We start from the raw sequence: 24,540 nt of genomic DNA, 5'->3' as shown, positions 1-24,540 counted from the left end.
GGAAGGTTGATCACGGCTCGGATGATTTAACCAGCAGAGTCAGTATTGTTCAGATGATTCATGATTGATTTATTAGCGAGCATAACTTAGCAAGTAGCTAGCGGTATTGTGTTAGCTAACTGTAACCCGAACCCCCCCACCCGTTATCCAGCCCTAACCCTAACCACAATAACCTCTAAAGCTGCTTAACGTAGCAACTTAGCTAGCTGTTAGCTGTTAGTGAGTAGCTAGAGCAGGCCCCTACTGGCCCGTACGAATGCGCTGATAAGTTCTGATCAGCCCATTCCTTATGGCTGATAACATCCGAAGCGGGTGGGCAGGTTGAACTTCCTGAGCTGTCTCAGAAAGCTCAACCTCTGCTGGGCCATGTCCCTACTAAATCAGAGGCATTTATTTATTTTAAAGCCTCAGTAAACAGTAGGCATTGTCAAAATCAAGTTCATAACTGAAAGAGCTCATACTAATAGACACATAGACGCCAGGTGAGTATGAAACAGGGCAGAGGTCAGGTCAGTACGGACACTTGAGGAGCTGCGTGGACCAGAACTGGTCCGACCCGGTCCAGGTCCAGGACGTGACAGAGGGGGCTGTGACCGAGTTTGGTGGAAGCTGAGGCTTCGTGTTCACTACAGGACCAGGTGTCGAGAGATGCTCCTGTGTAGCTGCTTTACTGTTAAGACCAGTGATGCAACACGTTTGGCGAATGTTGATTTTAGACTTACGTTCAAATACATCTAAACTCGTCAGGGCAACGGTGGCGTTTTCAAGCAGCGCTGGGCGACTGTGACACCGTTCAGGTCCGTGCTCTTTTGTTACTGTATTTGTTTAAAGCGTTGAACAACTGCCATTTAATTAGAGACATGTCCAGACGTGCTGGAACTGGGACGACTGCCTACAGATGGAAAATGGCTGTAAATAGAAGCGAGCGGTGGCGCAACCCAAGTCAACACAGAGTTCAACTGCACGGACAGGTACAGGTTCTTGAAAAGCATCCCAGTAAAGAGGAGCTGGAATTTTAAGCCCTCTTCTCTCTAATTCCCCCAAAACAAAAGAGTCGAGAAGTCTGTAGTTGAACTGATAAATCTAATCAGGACTTGTTTAACACATGAGCAATTCAAAGAATATCACTGCAGGACTGTGTGGCATTTATCACTCACTGTTTGCATTGGAGCGAGCTCTTGAATGTAATTATTCTGCACTCAACCTGTTCAGCCTGCCTGATGTTGAGGAATATATTTCCTTATTTCACTGCGATACAGCTCAGCCATTGTGCAGCTGCTTAAACAGATGAGGATGAACACAATCCATTTTTCTCAGTCCGCATATGACATAGTGACAGGCCAGCGTGCGTCATCTGATCTGAGTTTGATGTCTGCTGCTCAGGAGATGAAGAGAAAACGACTAAAGAAACTCAAACTTCACCTGCACTTTTAAAAGCCTTTAAAAAGCAGCTTAAACTCTGTGTCTCTGGTCTGGGATCAGACTCTGATGTTCTGCTTTTCATACAGGAATGCTATTGTTACCCACAAACACACATACACACACACACTAATCACCACAGTGTTTACTCTCTGTGCACGGTGCCACAACACTCCAAAACCTCTGACTGGGAAACAAGATGAGGTGACCACACTCGCCAGCCAGGCTGAAGACGAGAATCATGCTTTTCTGCAGGATCAGCTGTTTCACGAGACTCCAAAACAAAATAGACTTGTTTGAACAGTTACGCACCAGACGTCTACACACGCACACAAAAAAAGTATTATAAGTCAGATTGAATCCTCTATCATTTGCTTTTACATTTTTGGGATGGTTATTTTTTTTAAAAGAAGCTAAATGTACTGATGTAAAACTATAGAAGAGGCCGATAACGAAAAAAGCCTCAAAAGGTAAGACACAGAATGTGGGGGTGGACTGTTAATGACAACAAAAAGACAGACAGACCGAAATAATCTTCCCTGTAAACAATATAAACACACGCACACAGAAACACACACTTACATGCACTCCCACGTGTGCGTGTCACAAAGGATGGTGGGTAATTATGCTAATGCTGCTGTAATGAGATGCACATGCCCTCTCTCATTAAGACACAACATCTCCTTTCCTTTCAAAATATGTAAATGTGCCAAGCACACACACACACACACACACACACACACACACGCACACACACGCACACACACACACACACACACACACACACACACACACACACACACACACACACACACACACACACACACACACACACACACACACAATGAATGGCACCTGTCTGTTTGTGCCTGACTACATCTTAATCATGCGAACACACAAACAGATACACACAGGGCACCGATACTGTGGAAACAACAGGACAAATCAGCCAACGTTCAAAAACCCAGAAACACACACAAACGTCACCACACACATGCATTTGTGTGTTTGCTGCAGAAGACACTATTTACTAAAAAATGTACCAGCCGGGGTGTACAATAGGACGCACGCTGACAAACAAGCTGACACACAACAGCGTGATCGTTTGGCTGCTAAGTTTAGGTCCTAATGTGTGTTTGTGACCTAACGCGCGCATTCATGACTCGGTGACATCGAGACGTTGTGTGTCTGCGTCGGCCACTGGAGCTGTGAGCGCCACCGCTCACTGATGTCAGTGACTTAACCACACACACGCACACGCGCGCGCACACACACACACACACACGCACACACGCACGCACGCACGCACGCACGCAAGCACCTACACACACACACACACACACACACACACACACACACACACACACACACACACACACACACACACACACACTCTGAAAACACTGACTCACTGAATATCCCTTAATGACTGTTTTTTTTGGCACTTTCTTGCTTTGTCATAGTGACGCAAGGCAAAGAGAACAATTAAGTACAAGTCTATGCCAGAGCAGGAAAACACAAATGAGACCTGCGGCGCTACAACTCTGATGCTACCAGATCCTGAAATTAATTTTTAGAAGGACAATACCCAACAGCTAACAAGGACACAAAGGAGTGTGAATCTTTCCACAGGGTGGAACTCATTATTGTGCTTCGATGGCCTGTAACTTGACTGCTTTGCTCCCGTCTCTCTGCTCCCTTCAGGTTGTTTGAGCGGCGACAGCTATCTGTTTTCAGTGGAAACACCCTCAAACCCACCTGCTCTGCACCGGAGAGCGGACGGACACCAGTTGCTTTGCATATTCCTCTCCAGACGACACGTGGTGACGTGCGCTTAGGAATTTCGAGTGCATTTACAGCGTTCTCACGTTCAGCACTCCAGGTGCAATGTAGGTCACATCAGGATTCACACCTGTACGTGTGCGTCTGTCTGCTTGGATCACACCGTGCAGCCTGTACGCGTCCCTCTGATGCTCATGAAGTGATTTTGCACCAGTTTTGCTCGGGTCCTCGTAGTGGATGCGCAGCTGCAGGTCACCCTATAATTTTGGACCATACACGTGGGTTCATATGTTTGTGTGTCTGTGTAGGACATCATCAGTGTGTACATCTTAGTGTTACAGTGTCGGGACACATATTTACTTAAACACAAGGCAAAATCTTAGATAGGTTTAGAGGCAGATCAATGTGGTTCAGTCACGCTGGGAGATAAACTGTTTTTCTGTGTGGCTGAAGTCACATAGTTAGTGGTGGTGGGTGAATTAGGCCCCGGGCCCCTCACACGCAGGGGGCCAGAAATAGGCACAAAATAAGCACTGAGTGCTGTGTATAACAACCTTTGTACTTTCTAAATGCCACGTTTGCATATAAGGAAGTATCCAACATGTCTTATCAAATTAATCTCTGACATCTGAGGCAGATCAGAAGTGGTTTGATGTAATAGATGTGGTCTTTATTTTAAATAATGATGTGAAAATTGCCTTAGTCAGATTGTGGCTAAACAAGAAGTGGACATAGAGATATTCTGTATTTTATGTTATGTATTACACACACACACACACACACACACACACACACACACACACACACACACACACACACACACACACACACACACACACACACACACACACACACACACACACACCACACACTCTGTGCTAACTCCAGTTTTAGTTATGTAATTGCAGAGCGACACAGACACATCGGGGGCCAGTTGTGTCGGCTATGGTTCAGTATGGACTCTGTGAAAGCTTCATGAAGAAGCATAAATTTAGCTTCATGATATAGGTCAGACTCAAAGTATATACTTACATAAAAGAGGTCGTTTCACTGCATCACTGCATCATCATTATCCAGTAAGATAAGGGCTGATCACTCAGAAGCATGCAAACGCGTATTAAGCCACGCTGGAACACCTAAACTATTGCCACGGTGATACCACACAGGTGCTATCACCCTCCACTGCTGATGAACCTACTGTACGGCGCTGCACTGCCCTGTGGTTCCTGAAGACAAAGTAAAAAGCAAAAAGAAATGGCAGTTGAGAGTGGAGGCAACTACTCCACTCACTCAAGTATTCGTGAAGTGTGTGTGTGTGTGTGTGTGTGTGTGTGTGTGTGTGTGTGTGTGTGTGTGTGTGTGTGTGTGTGTGTGTGTGTGTGTGTGTTCTCCCGAAGAGCCTGAGGGGAGAGGAGAGAGAGGAGGTGAAGGGGGGGAAACATGTATGGTGGAGACCATAAATTAACACTGTAGCCTTTTATGGCTGCCTGCAAACCCTGGAGTGGATTTTTACTGGAGCAGGAAGACAGACAGACAGACAGACAGACAGACAGACAGACAGACAGACAGACAGACAGACAGACAGACAGACAGACAGACGGACAGACAGCTATTAGGAATGATTTAATGTACAGTAAGTGATAAAATTATATATGTTATGTTATGTTATACAGAGAGGCAAAGTATTATCATATAAAAATTAAAAATTGAAAGATAATTATAATAACAATATAATTAAACACAGTAGCCACCTGCTGGAACATTGCATCAAGATGAAAGGAACAGTATGGATAGTTTAAAGCTATTCCTATACTGTATGTTCATGTTAAGGTCCTACTGAGGGATATTGCTGGGAGAGACGTTCTATCTCAGAGTAGTAGCAGAAAGTAACCCCTTACTATAAGAATGTCCCAAAACTAGGCCTCCAGTTAATTCAAAATGCTGTGGTTCTGACTGGGATTAGCAATTTCTCCTACATTAGCTTCTTTTAATTGGCTCCCAGTAAAATCTATTACACAGCTTAAAATCCTGACATCTGGAAAAACTTAAGCATGGCCGCAAGAATTACAAAGAAGGAAGACAAGAGGAGGGAACTTAATTGAACTGAATTGAAGAAGCAGCGTGTACATTTAGTCACAGAAAGTGTCCATTTCTCTACACTAGGCTTCACAGACAGACTAACAAGAGGAATGACTTTGGCCACTAGAGGCCGGCAGGCAGACTGAATGCTTAATTTAAACACTAGGTCAGCGCTACATTACCAGGATAATGATTGGGTCGTCAGAGGCTGACAAGCTGACAAGGACCCCTTCCTGGGGATATTTAATTTGACTGGGCCCTCAACTAGAGGCCGTGGCCAGACTAACAAACAAAGGTGCAGGAGCAGCATGCACGACCCACAAGACATGCAAGATGAATAAATGATGTAATAAGGAACGACATGAATACAAAAAAGGTGAAGCGATGTCCGATGTCCAAATAGTAACTACAAACTCCTGCAGGAGAGGACCACACATGTATGAACCTAAAGTCACTGCCATGCAGAACATGTAAATTAGTATCGGTGAATATACAGGTGGTCATTAAGTTACAACACAAGATGACGCACAACATGTGTCTTTTTCATCGCATGACTCCATCCAAATGAAAGCATAAGTCAGCCTTCTGTGTCCAGCTTGTTTTTTCACAGCTGAGGGCAATTCACAATGAGCAGAACAGAAGTCCATGTGGAGCAAACTGTGAATCACTTTTCAGTGGTTTCTCAGCTACCAGTGGTCCTGATCGTAGCACTTTTGTTTTCACAGGTAAACACTGTTAGAAAACACTGAAATGATGAGGGAAATGCTCGTTTCTGCTGCAGCCACCTTAAAATCAATAGAAAACAAAATAAAAAATATTATTATAAATTTCACCCTTGGTGATTTAAGAACTCACAAAACAAAAGGGGACATCTCGAAACTACTGAACTACATTTTACAGCACACTGTGCCTATTTTATATTACTGTGTGTAGAATTCAAGGTCACTCCTACCGGAAGGAGCGGGCAGTTTATTTCACATGGCCAAAACACTGCTCAGACTTATTGATGTGGTCGTAGACAACATAAAAAATAATGACCTGTGGATTTACTTCATTTTAGACAGCTAGATTTATATCAACTAAGTGTCGGCAGACACAATTTAGCTCCACTACACCAAAGTTAAATGCTGTACTCCTTCGTGTTACGACTAAATAACAGAATAGTAAATGACGTAGCGCACACAATAACTGATACATTACACATGATCTGCAAAAAAGCTGAACTTTGAAGATATTTCTTATTTCTCATTCACTGTGTTTGTTGGTGAGAAAGTGTTTAAACATACAGTATGTTGATCTGAGAGGCGTGTTTTGAACGCAGACTGTGTGAGGGGTTGTGACAACGTGACAGTTCAACGTGACTTCCTCTAAATGCAATAAATTTCCACACTCACTTGTAGCATTAAACTACAAAGACTAGAGCAACTAAACTGGAAATGACTCAAATTCCACTTAGACTGAAATGTGCCGAACTGGAAGAAGGAGGTTTATTCTTGTTTTTTCCACCGTGCTGAGATTGGCTTCCACATCATAGAGGTTCACTACTGGATTCATTCACAGACCTGCACGTGCACGTAGCGCCGACACGGCAGGAAGACACAAACACGCGGATGTGCTCAGTATCAGAGTAACCGGGAAATGGACAGATGGACAAGTGCTCTTTTACTGCCTCTTTTCCTCCCTCTGTGCACATGCACGCGTGTGAGAGAGTGTGTGATACGTAGCTAGCATAACACTGGCAGGGCAGTCGGTGCCAAAGTGAGCATCTGGTCTGTGGACTTTCGCAAGGGAGGCAGAGAGAGAGAGAGAGAGAAAGAGCGAGAGAGAGAGAGAGGGAGAGAGAGAGAGAGAGAGAGAGAGAGAGAGAGAGAGAGAGAGAGAGAGAAAGAGAGAGAGAGAGAGAGAGAGAGAGAGAGAGAGAGGGAGAGAGAGAGAGAGAGAGAGGGCAGACCACAATAACACACCAGCATCTATGTGTGTGTGTGTGTGTGTGTGTGTGTGTGTGTGTGTGTGTGTGTGTGTGTGTGTGTGTGTTTACAGCTTCCAGGTCACGTGAGGTCAAACTGTGTCCAATAGCGAATGTTAAGAGGATGTTTTTAGATTTCTTTTTCACATTTTAACTTCAGGAATTTCTTTATCTCCTGTTTTTTAGGTGCATTTGTTTTTTTTTCAAATCAAATCAAGGTTCCAGTAACTTGGTTCCCATTGAAGCATCCTTTGCTCTCTCTCTCTCTCCTCTGTTGGCTACACTCTCTGCAGTGTTCTAAACAAACCAGCAGAGGGAAGCGTGCTCCCACAGATCTAACAGAAACTGGTCTCTGTTTCATGTCTTCTCTGTGTTCAGTTTAGACTGTCCACCCTCTCCTCTGTGATACAGTGCTGCAAATGTGATGTTCTGATCACAGAGAATGTACATGTTAACTTTTACTCTAGTACGTTTACTCCTCTGTGTGTGTGTGTGGATTTTAGTATAGGAGCTTAACTTTGACCCCTGTTAGTTTTATTGTCACAGTCTCATATTTAACTTCAGCGGTTGCCAGGGCGATGCATTCCCATGACAACTCTGTAACCTGAGCCACCAGTCAAGTCGGGCAGGTAGTGTAACCATGTTGTGAATGATTCAGGCGGCAGGTGTGTGAGGAGGCAGGACATACAGTAACAGAGAGCAACACAGGCAACACTGACGAACACTGGAGGCTCAGACACTAATGAACGGACCCTTTGAGGTAATAAACTAACAGACACTAAGCTGGAGGAGAAAGGGGAGAACCAGGCCACAGAGGCTGAAGTCGACCAGGATGATGGGACATTTACTAACATCTCTCTGGCAGATGACACAGGTACTTGAGCAACAGTCCCTCACTGGCTCCACCACCTTATATTTTAAATGTGTGTGACGTTGTTTTTCACCTGGAGCAGAAGAAATGAGCTTTATTTACCAGCTTAACACTTTAAACTGTAAATTATTTCATTCAAAATTCTATAAACCAAAATGGTGTTTGCGTTTTACTCTTCACTATTAATTGTTTGTTTGTTATTAATAATTTCCGATGATTTCGTTTTATTGTAATCAAATCTATCATTTAACGTACCGGTTTTATCTGCAGTATGTGACAGGGCATGTGACACAATACAATTGAGCATGTGCTCGACCTCTAGTATGAACAAAGGGCAGTGAGGCACGAACAAACATGTTGTAAAGCCGGAGTGGTTCTATGGGTGTTGTTCTGTTATAAGTGGGGTGTGGTTCCTCCACTTGCTTTGTTTTTGCTTTTTACTGCATATAGACTCTGTTCAGTTTCTAATTGTAAATGAAGTTTATTAGAACAAATTGCCTTGTAAAAGCAGAAGCAAAATTTCAGCTTGTATTTGGTGGGATTTACACTAGAAGTCAAGTTTTGACCCATCTTTTACTTCAGGCAGGTGTGTTTTAAAATTAGTCGCAAGCCAATCTAGATTATAGAAGGGTCCATCTTTTGCTTTGCATACAGTCTTGCACACTTGTGGCATCTACATTGGCTTTGAAGCAGCGAGCTAGGAGGCTTTTCCCACTAGCAACATGACATCACCAACAAACTGCAGCAAAATCAGCAGAAAGATTGAGGGGATCTGCTCATGATCAAACCACACAGACTCACTGTTACACCACGCTGGAGGTAGTGTAATGGCTCGGGCTCATATTAACTGCAGCAGGATGAAGCCAGAGGTGCACAGGAAAACTTAAATTAAGAGAGGAATGCAGCACGACACTGATTTAAAACATAGTACCAACTCAAAGTGCACTTCATTAGAAGGAAAAACGTAAATGGATTTAGACCAAATCAATCAGCAGACAATAAAGCAAGTTAATATGTGTGTCACAAGCTGAGGGGATTAAAGCAACAAACCCTACAAAACAAACATCACTTGAAGGAGACTGATAATTTGGTGATGTCAGTGACTCACATCCAGTTATTAAGCTGCCTTTAATCATCGTTTGCAATATAGTGGGAAATAAATCAACATTTTGTTGAGCTGATTCTAAGGGGTTTATTTTTTCTGCACTTTTTAACACACACATTAAATTAAAGTTGAAGTTCTTTTGATTTCCATCTTCAGAGTAAAGTTCGAAACAAAAATTCATTGAGCTCATCATTGATTGGTTGGCATGTTGCTCGGTTAGAGCTTCGACACACAGCACCGTGTTACTGTACTATCTCACACGATCTGATTCCCAGACACAAACAGCGTGAGAAGGATGGAAGCTGGTTAAACTGGGTATAGATGGGATTTAATGGCAGCAGCATGTGGACTGGTCAGAGTCAGTGCAAAGGCTACAGGGATAGGACACACACAATCATGTGCATATGTTACCCTGCAGACACACACACACACACACACACACACACACACACACACACACACACACACACACACACACACACACACACACACACACACAATCATGTGCACATGTTACCCTGCAGACATATACACACACACACACACACACACACACACACACACACACACACACACACACACACACACACACACACACACACTAAATTGCCGGTCAGGTTTCTTTGCCAACTGCCGCTAGGACAGTTTGTGCGCGTCTGTGATTGGTTACCAGGGGAAACACTGAAGACTTGAGCGTCTGTTAGGACCGAAAGTGAATGCGCTTCCAACGTGTGTTATTTGCGCCCCCTGTCGGTCGGCGCGCTCACGTGCACCCAGCGATGACGATTTGTGATGAGTAGAGAGCACAGCCGTCTTCCTCATCCTCCGCGTCGCTCCAGAGCCTCTAGTCTAGTCACGGTACCTCCGCTAGACGGAGAAGACAGTCCTTGTTTTAGGTGAGTTTCAAAGCCACCGGACGACCGTTGTTTTGCGTCACGGTAAACGCAGAGAAGCCAGATAAAGCTAGATCCCGCTAGCAGCATCGCGCTGTTGCTAACAGTTGCCGCGCTAATCGACTGGTTGTGCAGCGTTAACATGCGTCGTTAATGCATCGGTCATTTCTAAAGGTGAGACTTAACCAGTGGATGATGTGATGATGGATAATGTGGAGATGTTTGGTCAATGCTAGTGAGACTTGAACACCGCCTTTGGGGTGGATGTAGCTGTTAGCTAGCTCGCTAGCAGCGCTAACGTCTGGGTACGCGTCATCGCTTCAAATGGACATTGATAAACATGTAAGACAAACTAAAATCTATACACTACATATAAACCTACGCATAAAAAGGATGAGCGAATCTAACTCGGTAACGTCAATACTCGTACACGTACTAAGTGTACTTCTGAGTATCTGAAAGTACACCGACGGTCTGTCCTCACGTTAAGCGGTAGGCGTGCTGATGCTTTTTTCTGGGTCAGCGCTAACTCGGGCATCGTTTACAGTCAGGGTGCGGCGTCTGCTCCCATCCAGTTAACCGTCATCCCGCGGAAACCCTTGTTTACCTGATGGCAGTAAACACCTCAGGATTCCGGGGAGGCCTGGTTCGGAAGATGGCGATTGTGGCATCTTTACATCACATTCAAGCTAGGGGCAAAGTGTAGCTTTTCTGCTTAAAGGAAAGGCCACCACATTTTAACATGACCATATTATTGATATACGAACAATCTACAAAACTATATAAATATGCTGCTTCATGTATTAAAGGCCGGTGTGTTGACCTGCTTTGACCGTTGTCTTCTAACGCGTGAACATGGGCTGACCATTAAACATGTCCCTGAAGAAAGGTTGGGTTTGAAGATCGCTCACAGTGTCTGTCTTTTTGTCTGTGTCAGTGGACGGTGGATCTGCAGCCCTGCATATCAAACAGGAGAAAGATCATCTCATCATGAACTGTGACATAGACGGTACGTGCGCCGCCGAGAGCAGAGCGTTGATGAGGCTTGCAGCACGCCAGCATAGTCACATTTCATTATTTGTGCTTTTATCAGGAGACGTGGAAAACCAGGTGGAGGTGGAGGACAAGATGACCTTAATAAATCAGGTTTTGGAACTTCAGCACACATTGGAAGGTAATACACACAACTGCATAACTAAACTATAACTAAACAGCAGAGTTCAGTTTATTTCTGTGTTTTTGTTTCAGTGTCATTTGTAACACACACGCGCACACACTCCTAATATACTCCCCCTTCCTGTAATACAGTAACTCACGCTGATATCGCCACTGGAACATTTCATGCTCTTTTGAGCATTGTCGTTTCATTGTGCTTCTCTAAGCTGCTGCTTTCTCTCCCGGTTCTGCTCGCAGCTACTCTGCTGTCTTGATATAGTTGTGTACTAATGCACTTATTCTGTGTCTTCTTCACACATGGACATCTCCTTCACTTACACACAAGGTTTTCTCCAGCCGACTACAAATTATAAATGGTGATAGTTTGGGTGTCCTAGGGATTTCTTCTGGGTATAAAATACTACAATGAAATCTATGTTCCAATGACTATTTTTCATTGCATGAGTAGGAAAAATGGATCATTTTTATATATATATATATATATATATATATATATATATATATATATACCCCTAATGAACACTTTGTTTCAGCTCATCATGTCACACTTTTGTTTCAGACCTGTCGGCACGAGTCGACACAGTCAAGGAGGAGAACCTGAAGTTAAAGTCTGAGAACCAGGTCCTCGGTCAGTACATTGAGAACCTCATGTCTGCCTCTAGCGTCTTCCAGACCACTGACACCAAGAGCAAACGGAAGTGATGTACTCGTGAAATGGGCCTGGGCGAGCAGCTAGAAGACTAAACCTGCTAAGGAGACATGAGGTTTGTTTTCTTAGCAGACCTGTCAGTTTTGTGTTAACCAGAGACAAAACCTTTAATCCTAACTTAAAGTCCTAAACTAACTTTGTCATCCCGTAATCTATCTTTAAAAATTAAAATGTTAACGTTAGCCTGGCCCAGGTCTGTTTTGCAGTGTTCTGTTAACACTACAGCTGGTGGACCTCCCCTGTTGACCATCACAAAAAAATATGTATATGAAATCTCTAATGAGTGATTTGTATCTCAGAGGTCTTTCATTATATTGCCTGACTCTGCTGGGTTTCCTGTTTAAGAATTTAGAGCTTTCTGTGGTTTTCCAAACTTTCCCAGTGTCCTAGCTGTACAGTAACTTGGGTTAAACAAACAATAGCTAATTTAAAAAGCATATGACCAAGTACAGTAGCGCCCCTTCATCACTGGCTTATTTTCTAATTTATTTTTGTAATGTTTTCTATGTCAGCTGGATCGGAGTTTTGGTAGATCTTGGATGACATCATATAAACACATTGCATGACTGTACCCCTACACTCAACAGTATTACTGAAATAAAAAAAATAAACTTAGATGGCATGTTTTTGTTAACATATACAATAAAATGTCTTGCAAACTGTATAAAGCTACTGAAAACAATCTAACAATCATAGTCATGCATTGTTGTATTGCAGAGGCTGCAACAAATAGAAATACAGAAATAACAGGAACTATATTAAACTGCCATCAGTGATGTTTTCATTTCAAGTGTTTCATTTGCAGATTCTGATGTTTCACTTTAAGATTGACACCTTTTAGTGACTTGGCCTAAACTATTGTGCGAATTTGGTTGTGTTAAAGATACAAAAGACCCTGCAAATTATATTTATGTCCTTATTCTGCAATGATGTTAAAGGGACGGATTTAAGAGTGAGACGTATCAAATAAGAGCTGCACCAACAATAGCAGTCGACAGGTCTCCAGTCTTATTGATCCACTCAGACCTAGAACACATCACTGTTGTCCTGACTGAACAGCAAAGTGGTGGGTGTGTCTTTCACGTCGTTTACTGCCTCAGGGAAAAAAGAAACGAGGGTGGAAGGACAGGAAAAGGTTTTTAGCTCTTGACTAAATTAAAATCTGAAAGGCATAATTGACTTTGGTGCTGTCTGAAAGTAGAGGAACCGATATTACAGGATGCTTCAAACAATGTATATGTTGTAATTTATTGATTATTAATTTATATATTTTCAATTGTACAGTAGCATTTCACTGAGTTTCTCCTGGTGTACTGATCATATTTTCCTTCACACTTTGCCCATCTGCTTTTGAGCATTTGTTTTTAATAAAGCCTAAACTGTTTTATTGTGTCTTTGTTACTGGCATGACACAACCTAATGTGTCAAGACAAAAAATAAAAAACACAAAGAGGTGAATGCGCCTGTGTCGATTTGATAATTTGTATTAAATAATTTTATTTTCCAAGAGCAATGTACACTTTGCAAACAAATGTAAACAGGTATACATGCCAGCATCTGGCAAGAATGATAACTACAAAAGCTGAAAAAAAATATACAAAACAAATAAATAAATTAGCATCAACATCTTCCCCAGGCAATGATCCAGGATTAGAACGGCAGCTAGTATCGTCTACTCTGGGAAAACACTGCTGTGTACTGACTTAATGAGAGGTTAAACACCTGTTTGCTGCAGAAACCCATGTATTCATTGACATCCGCAGATGACTTGCGTGCTACAATTTCAGGCAAAGGTCAATTAAAAGACCAACCAAGATTCTAAAGGAGCTTGTGAGTGATCTTTCATTTCAGAAACGGCTTTGAATCCCCTGAAACACTGCATTGTTAAATCTTTATCCATTCAGGCAAAACACATCAAATAAAACCAACAGAGTTGTCAGTGCTAAATCTCAATTATTAAACTGCTATAACTTATTAGAAAACACACAAACATAACTGATGCTCGTTACCAACTAGCTAAAATCTAAACAGAACATCCATTTTTTAGAGGTAATCTTGAAACCTTAAACTGACATGCTCTGATGCAGCAGAACATCTCAAACAACCTTTCCTCTCAGCCTGGCATCCCCTCCTCCTGGCCTGTTCTTGAAACCCACAGTATTTCAAGAAAGGAACTTTTGTCAAACAGTATCCTCCAACGTGTTCTTTAAAATGAAGGACACCTGAATAAAGTCTAATTTCTGAGATGTAGCCCCTATGATATGCTGTATAATGGTGCAGAAGCTCACTGCTGCCTCCACTCTCAGAGGAGAACACTGGTTGATCTGTGATGGAGTATATATATATATATATATATATATCATAAAAAGGTGACTGACAGTAGACACAGGCTGAACAGGAAGCGAGGTGGAAGAGATGGGCTTTTTAGGCCGATGACAGGCAGTTAGACAGCAATAGTGACAAAGGTGTAGACAGCATGGGACATTAGGATGTAGGAGGGACAACAGCTAAACACAAAGTCTCCACATCAAATATTTGAATGAGCAGACAGGAAGGGAGAAAGACGAGACGGGGGATGATCCAGGACGTGGCTGTAGAAACTGCAGACCTGTAATGGGTGTAGCCAAAGGATGGAGGAGACGTGGATGGGGCAGCCAGGGTGAGGGCAGGCTACCAGGTGGTTTGGAGGAAGTACATGCTTCTCAGCTCAGAGATGGAAGAGCAGCAGACGCTAACTTTCCACCTCTTTCCCGTCAGGGGAGAAAGGAGAAGACGGAGAAGGTGTGTATGAGAGTGTCACCTCTTCAGTCTTTCCGTACCCTTCTCTTTCTCACGGCCTGTTTGTAGTTTTCTTTGGCATCTTCTTCCTCCATCTGAAAAGCCAGAATTTACACACAAACAAGGCTTTATACAAAACAGGATAGACAATCTCAACTACCTTATTAGGTTTCAGTTTGATTTAGAGAAAAAAAAATATTTTATGTTTTAGGTACTACCAACTTTATTCGCCAAGCCAGTAATGGATAAAGGGTTTTTAAGTAAAACAATATCCCATCCTGAGTATGCCTAACCTTCACAGAAGAAAATACCTGAAGGCAACACTAACCTCATCATCTAATGTTCTCTCAGGAGCTTTGCTTTCTTCTTCTCCTTCATTTTCTTCTTCATCATCAGTTGCCTCAAGATTCTCCCCTTGTGCATTGGCAAGATCCTCCTCCTCATCTTCCTCTTCCTCCTCTGCTTCTTCTTCAGCTGCTTTTGAGAGAGGCAGGGTAAAGGTGATGATGGTGGACATAAAGAAGCACAATGTAGAACAATGGTGAAGTACGAGTTTGATATTCAGGAATACAGTATAAACAGAAGGCTGCCTAACCTGTAGCTGGGACTCCTTCTGTGGCCTCAGCTGCTTTGTCGTCCTCATCTGCTGCGGCTGCCTCATCTTCCTCCTCCTCTTCCTCCTCCTCTTCTACCTCAGCCTGGGGCACATCCACCTTCTTGTACACATAGTCATCTTCTGGTTTCTGAGTTGGAAAAGGCACAGAAGCATGTTCTGATCCACCATTACACAAATTAGTTACAGGCAGTAGCGTACAGTAAAAACAGCTGGTTCATAATACCTTTGGCCAGCAGAAGAGCACAACCAATCCTACAGGCAGGCCTACTGTCAGGATGTAAATCACCCACAGCCACGGACGCTCTTCTGCTGCCATCATCAGCTGAGCAAATATTCCTGGCTGGATTGGGAGGGTGAGGAGAGAAAAACAGTGAGCTTTTGTGACCTGCTGGGTCTTCCTGTTGCCCTAACAAAATGTCACACTAACCTCGTTAGCACTAGCCACTAGTTTTTTCAGCCCCCAGCTGTCAGATGCCCAGCGATCAGCTACCTCCTTGCGGGAGGTGATAATGAAGTTGTCAAAGTAAATATCTGGAGTCATGGACCACAGTTCCAATCCCAGGGCCTTGAAGGCTGTCATCCTAAATGGCTGCAGGTCCTCAAAAAAGTCTGGGTTATCGATCTTACGTGGCTTCCAGACTCCCTTCAGAGAACATAGAGGATGTTAAGGAAACAATAAGCCAAAATGTGTTTTTTTAGTGGGAAGTAAATAAAATAAATAAATGAATGAAAGCTAGTTTTCACAATTACCTGATAGCTGGGATTTTCCACCAGAGGGGCTTTCCACTTGCCTTTGTATTTAGGGTTATTGACCATGGGGCGCTGCCATTTACCGCAACCTGGGGCTGTCTCACAGGCTGGGTTAGGAATCTGGGGGGCTTCCCATTCTCCATCCATCTCCTCATCCCTGTATGCAGGAGAACAAAGAGGGGAGAGCTTTAAGATGGCTTAAGATTTGATGCAAGTAGTGTAGTCATTTAAATGCTGGTCGTCTGTTTGCTTTGGTAAAATTTGGTTTACCAGTCTTCTGGTTTCTCTGCGTTTGGGTCAGGGACAAACTCTGATTCATCATCCAGCCAGCCCTCAGGCTTTACAGCGTCTGGGTCTTCAATCTTAGCAGGTGCGTCCTCGTCCCTGTAACATTCAAGTTTATTATTAACTACATTCATACACTGTCACTTTACATTTAAACATGTTTAATCCACAACAGAATCTGCTGTGTCTACTATAATAGGAGTTGTGGGTACCAGTCATCAGGCTTCTCAGCCTCAGGGTCAGGAATCTTGGCCCTCTCATCCCAGTCATTGGGCTTAGAATCATTCGGGTCATCAATGTCTTTGGGGGGGTTCACAGGAGGCACCATGTCATGAAGCAGGTTGCCACGGCTCACACTGGACTGGTCGATAAACAACTCGTAGCTGTTGTCTGGGTTTAGGACTGAGACAAAAGAAAATAAAAAGTCAATGTGTGTCAACTACTAATACTATACTAAAATTTAACAACATACTGTATTGAAGGTACAAGTAATCACAAATAAACACAAAGCTTCCCTTGTGTCCATACCCAGAGTGTAAAGGTGAGTCTTCTTATCGGTGTAGAACTTTTTAAGGTCAACGTCAGCCCGCTTGGCGTGCTTCTCTTCCACATCATTGTTCAGAGGATTCTTGTGGCGGAAAATGAAGTGCAGTTTGTAGTCCTCGCCACACTTGTCTGGACCAAACATGATGGTGTACGGTGTACGGTCATGGAACTGCTCCTATGGTGCAGTTCAATTTAACCAGAGTTAAATTAAATAATTTAAAATAAATAATAATAGTTTACAGACACCAGACTTAACAGGTCTAACAAACATGCACATAAGAATAAAAGGCTCTGAATGCTTTAAATTCTTTTTTCACTCACACTAAATTAACAGATACTTGTGTCAATCATGTGGTCAAACGTGCTTTATGGGTAAATAAGGTTAAATTTTGCAATTCACATCTTAAATGGAGTAGGGCACACAGCCGATGTACACCGACCAGATGTAGATCTTCAGTGTCTGAAAGCAGTTTGATGTATGCGCCACCACAGTCAATACCATCCTGGAAATTCACCTCATACCTATAACCAGTACAAAATAAAACTACTTACACACAATACACTTAGGACTATTTTTAAACTGTATTTTTTGTATAGTTGATTTACTCAAAATAACTGTATGCAGATCCAGATCATTTACTGCAAAAGGTTTACAGTACTTCACCACAATGAAAGTAAGAGTCTGTGGTGATGTTCATGTTAACTTACTGTACAACGAGAGGTTCATCCTGAAACACAAAGGGTTTGTCCAGCATTGCAGCAATAGCGTGGTGTTTGGCACGAGACTTGAGCACCAGGCCCTGATCTCCTGGAACCTTGTTCTCCTTTAGCTGCTCCACAGCCCACTTGCCTACAGTTACAAAGCAGAGAAATGTGATGAGTTGCCATAATGTTTTATTTAACAGCTTTATTGCTGTGGTGTGTGTGGTTGTAGGCACTTGGCTTGAGACAGCTTTGGTGCAGTCAGCAAAGCATCCACAACACTGTCAGTGTCTCTAACTGAGGCGCTATGAACTAAATTCTCTGCACATGTGCTACCAAGTAAAGTGTTATTATAACAAATATGGATAGTGGCCAAACATGAACTAAATTAACATGGTTGTAATTAACTGATAATGGAATCACACAGGAGACCTGACCTATCTTTCAATCTGGATTAAAATTAAAAAAAAAAAAAAGGAACACACCGTCATATTTGGCAATGTCATCATCTGCGTCCCCCTTCACTGTTTTTGACAATTGCCATCTGTGGAGATCAACACCACCAAACACTTAGCTTTCACAAGAGAATAAACAAATAAGACTGCCACTGGGTAATTCTGTAAGGTAATCCTTTTCACTCAACACCACAAGAGGCTCCTGTGTCCCCATATGCATGCAATATTAATGCTGCTTTTCTTTATTTTTAAGACTAGGAAAAATTGTCAGAGAATACCTGCCCAGTGATCCATCATCAAATGTGTCTGCAAAGTAAACGTCTCCAGTGGGAACAGGTGTCTTGTAGGTAACCTGTAGAAATAAACAAATAAATATTGTTATTCGGACAAATTTTCTACCCATTCAACAGTCTCCAACAGTGTTTTTATTTCCCTAAAACATTTATATGAACTGTGATCAATTCCTGACCTGGAATGAAACATTTTCATCCAATGTAGTCTTCCCACTCGCTGTGTCCATGCTTTCTGTCTCGTCAGGCAGCTCTTCATCTATTACTGTTGCCTCCTCTTCTTCATCTTGATCTTCTGCCATTAAAAGCTTTAACTCTTCATCATCCAAGCCCATATCTTCATCCACATCTGAAATATCAGCCTCCTGGCCTACCACTAATGCCACAGCCAGGAAGGAGAAGAGGAGAAAGTGCAACATCCAACCTCTATCCGACTTCATCTGTAGGGATGGGAAAGAAAAACAGTAATGTCTGGGGTGGTTTGAGGAGAGTGTGAAATAAGAAATAAGCAGGAGTGAGGGGGTGTCGTAAAGGAGAATAGCGACAGGTGTTATTTATGGGGGTCATAAATAACATCTGCCGCTACCCTCCTATACCACACCTCCCCACACACTAAATGTGTGTGTGTGAGTGTGTGTAGGGAGGTCCATTAGAAATAAAAACAGAGAATATGAGCACACAAAAGGATAAAAAAGGAAGAAGTCATATTAGTAGAATGCTATTTCCATCATGAAAATCTGCCTCACCACTGTAACGCATTACCATCACGTAACATACATACTGTTGGTGGATAGACCCCATAAACTGAACAGAAATCTGTTATTAGATTATCTGCTCTTTCTAAACTCAATTGGTTGCAGCAGAACTTAGTCTCTTTGTCTGTGTTCAAAGATGTGTATGAAATCATAGACATCATTTTTAGAATAATAACACAATTCAGACATATCTTACATCAAACAACAGCTTCAGTAGCCTTCTACTAATATAGCCACACATGCTCATGCTTTGTTAGTGCCAGCAGGAAATGAGACGCATTAGACAAAACAGCAGCAAGCTTCCCATAATTTCTAATTACTCTAATCTTGTCATTTTTAATCCCACAATGGTATTGTTGTGTTTGACAACATTAGAGCTGGAAGAGGAGGATCAACAGGATTCTTATAACATGAGAAAAATATGCTGTCTATTTATTTGGATTTTTGATCTTGGTGCATGTTTAGAGAAACAACATAGTCAAGTCACATGCAGGAAGAAGGAAAAAGACAAAAAGAAACAATGTTTATTGGTGGGTTTCAACCAGCAAAACGTTCACGTCCAAGTGAAGACAACCCCAGCTTCTTTTTAAGAATAATTTTCTTGTTGGCTGCCCACAAACTTGCTTTATGCGGCATCTCTACTGTACATTTTATGTTGTAAACTGAGCACAAATAACCAGTAAATATAGAATATAGATTTTAGATAACATCTATCACAATTAGTACAATCCTTGCCTTCAGAATATTACCTCATGAGATACATAACAATGAACCTCTGGTGTTACAGCAGTTTCTGATGTCAGTCTAACAAGAATATAGGTAAGGATAGACTCAGGTGAATTATCAAAGACCTGGTTCTCATGCAGAAAATACAGCTTCCTCCATTTAGTTTTACTTACTTTGGGGAAAAAGACAAGACCCCACACATCTTCTGCAGTTAACTATTTCAAATAAGCTTCCTTTTTTCAAATTAAGCAGTCTGAAAAAGCTCGTATAATATACGTGAATATGAAAAAGAAGCCCATTACAGAAAACAACATTACAAAGAAGGAACATGGGAGAGATTTGTGAAGCTAACATGGCTGCCACTGAACGCTGCAATGTCCAAACTCTTGGAGATGAAAGGCTCTGGCTGCAGCACCTGCCCCTCTAGCTAATGCTAGGCAGCTAGCTAACTGAAAGGAGCGCCAATCACAAATAGCAAACGTTAGCATAACATAAGCTTCGCTGGTAAAGTGGTGGGCTTACAAACACAACGCCTTTATTAAGCATGGCCTGTAGGAAAACACATACTGCAAAAGTTAATTATGAAGTGAAATGTAAAGAAAATGTTAATATTTTGCAGCGGAAATTGATCGGGAGCAAGAGTTAGCTAGCTAGGTTAGCGCGATGTCGCACAGGGAGAGATGAAGAGAATGAATGAGGCACTAACAAACCTTAAATGTGTTAAGAAAATGACTCGATAAAGCTGGTTCTCCACTTCAAAAAGAAAAGCCAGTTTCTTGTACGTCTAGACTGCTGAAGGTGTAACCACGCACCCGCGACTACGATTGGGAAAACAAGGTTCTCCGATAGAGACAGCAGGCTGTAGATGACAGCTTGGCCCGGGTAACGGTACACGGTTGACGTGAACCAGCAATTCCAGGAGAATGCGCATGCGCACTTCGACTGGAGCGCGAGTGGTGCTTTCAGGTGCAACCGAAATTGGGCTGTAGAAAACCTTACCGATGCCATTATTGACATTTAATCTGCTCTTTTGATTCTGTACTGCCATCTATGTTATTGTCGTATTGAAAAATGTGTACTGTAAATGTCACCGAGCTATCGTTTGTCTAAAACGTCTAACAGTGGACAGGGAAACAGCGTATCTGTGTCATTTTGTTGTTTTTTTAACAAAACAATGTGCATAATTGCATTATTAAAATTATGTTACTAATTGCTGAAAATTGAAAACATACTTATATAGAGATATAGATATCTTTAAGGCAGTTTCAAGTCTCTATGTAGCACGATTTCAAAGTAAAAGCGCAAAAGATATATACTATACCACATGCTTTAAAGAGACAAAACCAAAAACGTTCTGCTTCATTATGAAAAAAATCAACTATACAAGCTTTAAAAATATATATAAACACAAAGTGTAAAAGACTTTCTCAATTAGACTTTGAGTGACATTTCCCAAGCACTTCCGGTGCAGAGTTCAGAAAACAGAGATGGCGACCACATGCCTCTTCGAGTAGTTGTGAAGCAGTAGTGAGTGAAGTATCAAACAGAATTTCAGCCTTACAAAAGCTCAGAGAATGAAAGACACTCCGTTGTCAAACTGTGAGCGGGATTTCTTGCTCAAAGCGATCGAGGAAAAAAAGGTGAGTTTTTACTCGGCGCCACGACTCAACACTGAGTTCTGCATGTGAAACACGTTAAAATTGAATGAGAAGACGCAAATTTAATTACGTCACTGTGCCTTTAATTTTGGGTCTACGTATCTCTGGTTCATTTAAATGGTTCGTGATGATAAAGTGATGTTTCTATGGTTTCCCTGAAGCGCCTCGATGGACGGCAAACCTACGACTATAGAAAGATCAAAATCACATTTGGGACTGACTATGGCTGCTGCTTTGTGGATCTGGGGAAAACCAGGTCAGGTTGTGTCCAAATACCACCTAATTTTACCCTGGGTAGTAGATGTAAAAAAATGTATTCATAAAACACAAACGTTTGTATTTGACAGGGTCATGGCCCAGGTCTCATGTGAGCTGGTTGCTCCTAAGGAGAATCGACCAAATGAGGGGGTCATGTTCTTTAACATAGAGCTGTCTCCAATGGCCTCTCCTGCATTTGAACAGGGCAGGTGTGAAAAAATTGTATATTTTGTTTTCTAAAATAGTTGTAAGCAAATTGCAGAACTTAATGACTGTTGTATTATTGTTTCTCTCTAGACAGTCTGAGTTGTCAGTGAAACTAAACAGACAGCTGGAGAGATGCTTTAGGAACTCCAAGTGCATAGATACAGAGTCCCTGTGTGTGGTGTCTGGGGAAAAGGTAACGCACGCTCCCTCAGCCACACAGAAACAAGAGAGAAAGTTATGTTTTCTTGTGCGATGAAGTACTGTACACGGTGTGTGTTAAGGTGTGGCAGATTCGAGTAGATGTTCACATGTTGAATCATGATGGGAACCTGATGGATGCTGCCAGCGTAGCCGCCATCACTGCTCTGTGCCACTTCCGACGCCCTGATGTTGGCATCCAGGGAGATGAAGTCACAGTGGTGAGTCAATGGTGTCTTTGCCTCACTCTCTGGTGGATGCTTTAAACTCCCAACTACATTTGTGTATTGTAGTTAATGACACACATAGTTAAACCTTTCTGATATACTACAGTTAACCAATTTATAAACTCAAAAACATTACACATGGATTTTGTATATAGTCAAGACAATAGGTTTTATTTTCTTAATTGAATTCCTGGTCTGCTCTACTTTTTAAATTAACTTTTTTCTTTCTTTTATTTTTTTTACCCCTGTTGTCTTTTTAGTACAGTCCAGAGGAGAGGGACCCTATTCCTTTGAGTGTTTACCACATGCCCATTAGTGTCAGTTTCTCCTTCTTCCAGCAAGGGTAAGGTATCAAAATTTGAAAGACTGACAGTCTACCCTTTATGTTTTCAAGGGTGATTATTATTTCTTTTTTTAACTCTTGCTGCCTCTGCAGAACGTATCTACTGGTGGACCCATGTGAGCGCGAGGAGCGGGTGATGGATGGCTTGCTGATGATTGCCATGAACAAACATAGAGAAATATGTTCTATCCAGTCCAGTGGTGGCATTATGCTGCTTAAAGAACAGGTGAAGAAAATTTAACTGATGAATATCTTTTATTGGGTGTCTTAGTGACAAAATTCTGTATTGAAGGTCATGAGATGCAGTAAAATAGCAAGTGTCAAAGTATCTGAGATCACAGCGCTCATCAGCAAAGCCCTGGAGAATGACAAGAAGGCTAGGTGAGCAGTACCATCACATAACAATTCTGAAATAGAATAATCCTGGCCTTGTCATTAGAAATGATGAGAGATGTGTATATTTTAATTCTCAAGGAAGGAAGGTGGCAAGTTTGGTTTTGCAGAGTCTATGCCTCAAGAGCGAATCACAGCTCTAAAAAAGGACGAGACTTCAGTAGAGATGTCGGATGTGTCGGAAAAAGCCGATGAGATCATCCAAAAAGCAGAGGTCCCACATCAAACGTATGTAAAACTGAGACAGTAATCCCCCAGTAAGTTTTATTTATCTCTTGCATTTAACTCCTGTACTGTATCCACTGCTTCTTAATTGTGTGTAACAGGGTTCCATCTCCAGTGGTCCCTGTTGCAGGTGTGGGCCAGATAGGAGAAGACCTGCAACATACATGGGGCCTAGATGATGAAGATGACGATGAGGAGGAGGAACATAAAGAAGACAGTGATGAAGAACAGGATGAGAAAAACATGGACGTGGAACACGAAAAAGAGATCAGAGGTTATACTAACTTAATGTTGGGTGATACATGATCCCTGTACTGGTTGTGTTTGAATCTTATTAAAAATATGAATCTGTATTTGTTGTAGGGTGTGTGGTTGAAATCTCTGATAGCGAAGAGGAGGAGGTGATCATACTCCAAGCAGAAAAACCAGGCAAAACCCCTATGTAAGTGCCTTTTCAACACACAATCTAGTAGTTAGTGATACAGGAGGTAAATATATTTTACTATGAACTATTGGGTTGGTCTTTCAGAAAAACAGGATCTGATTCCCACCAGAAGGGGGCAGCAGCAGCATCAAGAAAAAGACCAAATAAATGACAGCTCCCTTTGAACCCCCTCATGACCCGGACTGTACAAAGAGTGTCTTGGTTTTAACTGATTGATTTCTGTTGTAGCAGAGAGTTGTGATCACATAAAACTCACAAAAGTTTGTAATATTACAGAAAACCAATTTGTTAAACAAAAACTTTATTTAATTTTTTTATTAAAGATAACAGATGTAAGAAGAACTAGGTAAAGTAAAAAAAATATAAAGAAAAAATAAATACTTAATTAAATACATTAGGCAATAGGAATTATGGGATGTATGTGTTTATCTCCACTTTTTTTCTTTTTGTTTAAATACATTTCAACCTTTATTTTGGTTATCTGTGCTTCTGTTCTTATTAGGTAGGTGGTCCTAAACCCAGCCTGTAGCAGGACTGTAGACTGTGGTTCTATTTAGGTCTCTCCAATGTGTAGCCCGAGACATAGATAGACTGGTCTTTTCAGATTCGGGAAGTATTTTTAGGTCCACCCCTGTTGGTCAACCATGCTACAGAGTGACGAGTAAACATTTGCCCAATTATCA

The 24,540-nt window shown here is 42.0% G+C and overlaps 3 protein-coding genes across 6 annotated transcripts; 2 read left to right on the top strand and 1 right to left on the bottom strand.

The window, feature by feature from the left end:
• Positions 1 to 7,894: 7,894 nt before the first annotated feature.
• On the top strand, positions 7,895 to 13,384 carry scoca (short coiled-coil protein a). Of its 3 annotated transcripts, none has more exons than XM_029151382.3 (4): positions 7,895 to 8,120; positions 11,053 to 11,124; positions 11,209 to 11,289; positions 11,851 to 13,384. In XM_029151382.3, exons 2-4 carry the CDS (start codon positions 11,106 to 11,108, stop codon positions 11,991 to 11,993), a joined length of 243 nt encoding a protein of 80 aa, XP_029007215.1. In that variant the 5' UTR covers positions 7,895 to 8,120; positions 11,053 to 11,105; the 3' UTR covers positions 11,994 to 13,384. The 3 variants fall into 3 exon arrangements, with proteins under 3 accessions (XP_029007215.1, XP_029007205.1, XP_029007223.1); XM_029151372.3 differs by lacking the exon at positions 7,895 to 8,120 and adding an exon at positions 9,942 to 10,118; XM_029151390.3 differs by lacking the exon at positions 7,895 to 8,120 and adding an exon at positions 10,138 to 10,289.
• Positions 13,385 to 14,339: 955 nt separating this feature from the next.
• On the bottom strand, positions 14,340 to 20,818 carry clgn (calmegin). 2 transcript variants are annotated; one of them, XM_029151361.3, is made up of 15 exons: positions 20,614 to 20,818; positions 18,602 to 18,862; positions 18,411 to 18,484; positions 18,163 to 18,221; positions 17,684 to 17,825; positions 17,416 to 17,497; positions 16,958 to 17,150; positions 16,642 to 16,831; positions 16,415 to 16,528; positions 16,145 to 16,301; positions 15,822 to 16,037; positions 15,618 to 15,734; positions 15,374 to 15,521; positions 15,107 to 15,255; positions 14,340 to 14,873 (listed from the first exon to the last, which is right to left on the bottom strand). In XM_029151361.3, exons 2-15 carry the CDS (start codon positions 18,860 to 18,862, stop codon positions 14,805 to 14,807), a joined length of 1,971 nt encoding a protein of 656 aa, XP_029007194.1. In that variant the 5' UTR covers positions 20,614 to 20,818; the 3' UTR covers positions 14,340 to 14,804. The 2 variants fall into 2 exon arrangements, with proteins under 2 accessions (XP_029007194.1, XP_029007199.1); XM_029151366.3 differs by having other exon boundaries at positions 15,107 to 15,252.
• A 541-nt stretch (positions 20,819 to 21,359) lies between these two features.
• On the top strand, positions 21,360 to 24,529 carry exosc9 (exosome component 9). The gene is made up of 12 exons (XM_029162049.3): positions 21,360 to 21,543; positions 21,723 to 21,817; positions 21,909 to 22,028; positions 22,117 to 22,219; positions 22,308 to 22,445; positions 22,712 to 22,794; positions 22,888 to 23,020; positions 23,087 to 23,175; positions 23,269 to 23,415; positions 23,514 to 23,686; positions 23,776 to 23,854; positions 23,942 to 24,529. The coding sequence occupies exons 1-12, from the start codon at positions 21,478 to 21,480 to the stop codon at positions 24,006 to 24,008; spliced, it is 1,293 nt and encodes a 430-aa protein (XP_029017882.1). The 5' UTR covers positions 21,360 to 21,477; the 3' UTR covers positions 24,009 to 24,529.
• Positions 24,530 to 24,540: the final 11 nt, after the last annotated feature.

Source organism: Betta splendens, chromosome 1, assembly GCF_900634795.4.
Source record: "Betta splendens chromosome 1, fBetSpl5.4, whole genome shotgun sequence".
NCBI classification, from domain to species: domain Eukaryota; kingdom Metazoa; phylum Chordata; class Actinopteri; order Anabantiformes; family Osphronemidae; genus Betta; species Betta splendens.
Note: the sequence above shows the minus strand (reverse complement) of the source record. Positions and strands in the feature narration are given on the sequence as shown.

What these genes read in the sequence shown, in the direction of transcription:
- scoca (XM_029151382.3), top strand. An exon ending in ACTTCAGCACACATTGGAAG is followed by an intron (nt 11,290 to 11,850) that starts GTAATACACACA and finishes CTTTTGTTTCAG; the next exon opens with ACCTGTCGGCACGAGTCGAC.
- clgn (XM_029151361.3), bottom strand. Translation starts at nt 18,862, where the DNA reads ATGAAGTCGGATAGAGGTTGGATGTTGCACTTTCTCCTCTTCTCCTTC. An exon ending in ATGAAAATGTTTCATTCCAG is followed by an intron (nt 18,485 to 18,601) that starts GTCAGGAATTGA and finishes TTATTTCTACAG; the next exon opens with GTTACCTACAAGACACCTGT. An exon ending in GCAGAGAAACCAGAAGACTG is followed by an intron (nt 16,302 to 16,414) that starts GTAAACCAAATT and finishes TCCTGCATACAG; the next exon opens with GGATGAGGAGATGGATGGAG.
- exosc9 (XM_029162049.3), top strand. Translation starts at nt 21,478, where the DNA reads ATGAAAGACACTCCGTTGTCAAACTGTGAGCGGGATTTCTTGCTCAAA. An exon ending in AAGCGATCGAGGAAAAAAAG is followed by an intron (nt 21,544 to 21,722) that starts GTGAGTTTTTAC and finishes GTTTCCCTGAAG; the next exon opens with CGCCTCGATGGACGGCAAAC. An exon ending in CCTGCATTTGAACAGGGCAG is followed by an intron (nt 22,029 to 22,116) that starts GTGTGAAAAAAT and finishes GTTTCTCTCTAG; the next exon opens with ACAGTCTGAGTTGTCAGTGA.